Consider the following 5254-nt stretch of genomic DNA (forward strand, 5'->3'; position numbering starts at 1 on the left):
TTCACGAACCGGCCCTCCTTCATGGACAAAGAAAGTGACCCTTTACTCGTTCTGTGAGAGAGGGTAATTATTGGAAACCATCTATTCCACCACTCATTGCAGACAAATCCATTTTTTTTTCACTAAAATGTGTTGTAATCACACCCCATAATTTTCTCTGTTATCAAAGGACTCTCCCAAAGTGACTTGGAAGGCATTAGAAACCAAATGTATATGCTTCTTTTATAGCAGATGTTAGTTTATACGAAGATGGTTGCATGCCGTGGATAAAACTCACCCCCTCAAAAGCAATAACGGTGAAACCTGCTCCCCTAATGTTGACACAACACCCAGATTTTGAAGTGCATTTGTTGGAGAATGGATTGGAATCAATCTCAAAATAGGTTTCTTTTAGTAGTAAAAAGTTGTTCTTTTTCACTGTTAACCAAGCTGAAAGTATAACACGTATGTTTAGGGGGTTATACTTTCAATACCACCACACTTTGGAAACAAAAGATTTCGAAGTTTTCTTACAAGCATTTATATATATCCATCTGGCAATCCTAAATCTTTCAATATGGGAACCTCTTTTCTCTGGAAACTACTTCTCTTTCTTTTATATTATGGGCAGAAAGCACAAAGTCGTCATTTTCAACCGCAGATGTGTGACAAATGTTGTAGTAATATTTAGTCAAAAGTTAATAGTAAAAGGAAAAAAAAATAAAAGGATGATTGATTGAGATATGTGGGAATTGAGAATCCAACATCATTGAATGGGGGAAGCAATGCCCTGTAATGTTGGGTTTACAATATTACAGGAACCGAACGATAGTAGCGTAACCAACGGGTCATTTGGATACCACGTCCTTAACATTGAATGACATTCTTGTTATTATTTTTCGAAGTGAAGTGGGAAGAAGCCTAAAGTAATAATATTTGACCAAATTTAAAGAGAGGGTATGGTTATTGGTTCTTAGGTGCCGAGTTGGACTCAGATGAAGGAAGAGGGAATTTAATAAAATAAATGAGACACAGAGATGATGGTGGTGATGCCTATGTTATATCTTTCTTCTATATTCAATTTTCAGAGTGCCAATCCTATCCAAGGATGACACACATTGAGGAATTCAGTTGGTAGCTATGTTTGATATTCTTCTTTTAACCTTTTGTATCCATTTGATATTTTATATTGAACACATCAACCAATGTATTATTTTTTTTTTTTAATTTATAAGAGGACAGAAATTTGGGAGTGTTTTTGAAAGTGGGGTATGGAGTGACTGAGTATGTATTTGTATATTTTAAGCGATGGCTGTTTTGAATTGCAATGAGAGAGAATTAAGGAGAAACAAAAGCTTGGGGTAGTGAGAAAAGGCTCTTGTTTCATGATTTCACACCACAAAACCACACGTTATCTCACTTCCTATTTCTTTTTTATGTATTGGTTTGTGTACATTTTGTCTACTCTCTAATTTCTCTTTCTCTCATCCCTCTGAATTCACCTTCTTCTCATCACTTCTCACAACTCAAAACAAAACAAAAAACATGGTTTGAATGATGACAGACAACACTTTCTTTTTTTTGGGAGTAAACGACACTTTAAATCCATTTATCTAAGTTTAAGCAGCTGTTTCTTTTGGCCTTCACCATGTGCACCAATCTCTAGAATATCACTGCATATTACAATACGCCAAATTTCATGCCATTTCTTCACCCACAACAACAACTACTTCCACCATATCAGTTTGTCTATTTCCTGGCCCGGCCCATTTCACAGAGAGAGAGAGAGAGAAAGAGAGAGAGAGAGAGAGAGAGAGAGAGAGAGAGAGAGAGAGAGAGAGAGAGAGAGAGAGAGAGAGAGAGAGAGAGAGAGAGAGAGAGAGAGGAGATTTCAGTTTGTTTTACTATCTATGCATTCATATCTTTGGCATATTCTATTCAAGAAAACCAAGAGGCAAGTCTATTGGTTTCTTTCTTTTAGCTTCCAGGATTTAACTGACATAAGGAAAGGCAATAACTGCCTGCCTCTGAACTAAATCTATATATGCTTACAAGTGAAGAAGGAAAATGGTGATCTAGTCACTCATCCAATGTTGAAAAGTTCAAAATCGAAGTTTTCTTTCTGGGATGAAGCGAGGAACACAGCTCCAGCGCCAGACCCACCATGAGAATGTTCCACTATCACATTGTCTGAGAGTTCATTTCCAAGCATTTCCCATATGCTGCTATTGAGATAGTTTCTAAACACCCTATAATGCTCGTAAAGCCCTCCTTCCACTGTTACTATGTTTCTTTTGTTTTCAATCCTCCCAAGCTTTTTAACGATCCCCACAATGCCAGCTCCAGCAAGACGGGCTGCACGTTCTGACACGACGTCGCATACCTCAGCAACAATTTCTCTTGCCATTGGAGTTGAATCAGTTATCTTGCATTCATAGAGAACACGTCCACAAGTGAGGAAGAGAAGTATTAGCTAATGCATGCCTTGATGTAAAGTAGATACTAATTTAGGTTGTAATAGGACTCTTATTGGATAAAAAAAATCTGAAAGCACCTCATTAACCCTATTATATACTAAGGCCGGTCTATAATATAACTGCCAAAAGTTCATGATCTCATCTATGTGGGGTGGGAGAAAAATCATTGTTTAGTGTTCAATGCTTAAAAGATCCTCACCCCAAAAATTTCTTTCAGCTTTTCATCGACCACCTCTCGATCTTCTGATGTATCCTGATGCATTGCAGCCATATCAGGTGACCTATAACAAAATCAATATGAGTCGAATTGTCAACTGTGTTCACTATGGTTTGGTATTTGCTCCTTTCAAGATGCAGTCATGTAAATATCATAAAAAAGATTTGGTCCACGTTATCACAAAAATATAACCACTCGATTTCAGCCTTAGGATGGAAATATTAATCTTGCTTTGCATTGTTTTCAAAAAATATAACATTAACTATTGCGTTGGAAGTGCGACAAAAGTCTCACATTGGCTAGATAAGAAGATGATAAATCATGACTGTATAAATAAGCATGACTATCTCTGATGGTATGAGACATTTTGGGTGAAACAAAAAACAAAGCCATGAGAGTTATGTCTAAGGTGGACAATATTAAAGTTTTGGAAAGATATTTGGGAGGTTGCAGTCTCCAACGTATTGTTTAACTAGTGTGTCAATGTAACTAATAATACCAAAACTGCATGAAAATAAATGTCAATACCTTAACACATAAGGGGTCATAAGCTTTGAAGGAACAGGGTCCCCAAATAATAATGTTTCCTGTGCCATTTTTACTAGAATTCTTCTCACAATCTCTCCCAAGTAGGTTCCTGATACCAACTTTTGGAATACCTGAGATAATTTAAGAATTATCAGCCACTCTACAGTAGCATTCACTTCAAGTACGAGTGGGTATGATCAATCTACAATCTGCCATACCTGACTACCTGGACTTGAACTTTCAGAATCTAGAGAAGTATCAAACTCAGTTATCGGAAGATGTGGTGAACAAAAATTGCCCCATTCCATGCTGACCCCCTACAATTTAAGAACATAATTAGACTGATCGTCAAGTTGCAAATACCATTTAATTGGTTAATCTTACTAACCACCTCCCTTGAGGTTGGTGATGGTCCATTCAAGTGAGCAAGTTCTTGTCCTGACTCTATATAGGCAGCATTGGTGCCCATGCCTAAAGTTATAGCAGCCACACTGTCCCTACAGTAGTATCTACCTCCAGCTAAATTCCCAACAGTATCATCAACCTGTGCTCGGAGAAACCAGAAATATTACAAAAAAGCTGGAAGCCTGGAACTAGATTTTCCATAAGGAACTTCGGTTAAAATATACAACTCTATACCATTGCAGAGACCAGCAGGTTTACACCATGGTTAGTCAAAGCCTGATTGATGCTGTTCACCATATTCTTTCCAACCTGAGTTCATCATTATATTAGGTTTCAGCCAATAAAGAATGTCCATCAGATTCCATCAAATAGAATATAAAAGTAGCAAATTTTCTATACCATGTGATAGAAATCCAAAACAGGTCCATTAGAATAACAAAAGGATTCAAATTGTCAGCATTGTGCTAATTCTCAGTTGAACCGATTAAGATTTTCACCAAAGATATCTGTTGTTCTATGAGAATAATTAAGTCAATCTAATTAAGGACTTGAGGAGGATCATAATTTACTTTTCACTGTGCGAGAGACTGCAAAGGTAGGGGAATGATTATACTCAACTGTGTCATCGGCAGAGAAACTATTCCATTTGATTACATTTCCCAATGAGGCCGCAGCATCATCCACCGGATATGACAATGTAAACCCCAGCTCTGTTCTCTTCACCGGTTCATATACATTTTCTGGATGAGCAGAAACAAATTTCCCAACCTCCATAGCAATGAAGTCGAACAAATCCTTTTTTCCAACAACAATTCAAATAAAACCTCGCCGATCACAATCCAATGGAGATAAAGGGTAGCAGTTCTCAAATTCTAATTCATGAGCCAGGATACAATCTAAATCATGAAAGAGTTCCATAACTCGAAGTACAGAAAACAAACCTCAGTATTGCCATTCATCACATTGGGAGGGATCGGGATCTCCTCACGATGAATATCAGAGATGGGGGCATTCTTTCCCCCAAGCCGAGCGCACAAAATCAAGAAATTGGTTCCCCGCAAATTAAGCCCATAATAGAACCCTTCCTCATCTCTATCACCCAAATACAAACATAAAAAAACCAAAGCCGTAAGCAACTCAAATCTCAAAAAGACAAGGCCAGGAGGAAAGAAAAAATACCCATTGGGAAAAGCATTGGTGTAGGAGACGAGCATTTTGAGAGAGGAATTGGAAGAGGTCCCATTAACGGAAGCAATGGAGGCTCGCATGTCGGACTCCAAATCATCGGCGATCTGCCAGAGTTTGGGGACGGGAGTTGCAGAGTCTCGAGCAAACTTGCGGAGGATTCGATGTGCTTGCTTCAACTGCCATTGTTTCCTTTGCTTCCATCTCTTGAGTGCGGCGGCGGCGACGAGAAGAGTGGCAGATGCTGCCAATGCGGTGAGGAGAAATTCTTTGCGGATGGACATGGGAGATGGGGTGTTGTTGAAGTGGGGGAATTGTTGGAAGGGGATATAAGATCAGAGAGTTCCATATTGGAGGTGAAGTTGGATGGTGTGTGTATGATCTTCATGGATCAAAGAAAGAAATAACAGAAAGCCAATTATGGATGGCAAATCACCGATCGCTATGCCGTTGCCTTCTTCCC

The 5254-nt window shown here is 38.6% G+C and overlaps 1 protein-coding gene across 1 annotated transcript; it reads right to left on the reverse strand.

Annotated features, from left to right (window-relative positions):
* Positions 1-1859: 1859 nt before the first annotated feature.
* LOC103484894 (probable hexokinase-like 2 protein) lies at positions 1860-5254 on the reverse strand. The gene is made up of 9 exons (XM_008442242.3): positions 4786-5254; positions 4548-4698; positions 4225-4401; positions 3841-3915; positions 3590-3745; positions 3420-3518; positions 3202-3332; positions 2656-2737; positions 1860-2404 (listed from the first exon to the last, which is right to left on the reverse strand). Exons 1-9 carry the CDS (start codon positions 5073-5075, stop codon positions 2063-2065), a joined length of 1503 nt encoding a protein of 500 aa, XP_008440464.2. The 5' UTR covers positions 5076-5254; the 3' UTR covers positions 1860-2062.

The sequence above is a fragment of the Cucumis melo genome, chromosome 8 (genome assembly GCF_025177605.1).
Source record: "Cucumis melo cultivar AY chromosome 8, USDA_Cmelo_AY_1.0, whole genome shotgun sequence".
In the NCBI taxonomy this organism is placed as follows: Eukaryota; Viridiplantae; Streptophyta; class Magnoliopsida; order Cucurbitales; family Cucurbitaceae; genus Cucumis; species Cucumis melo.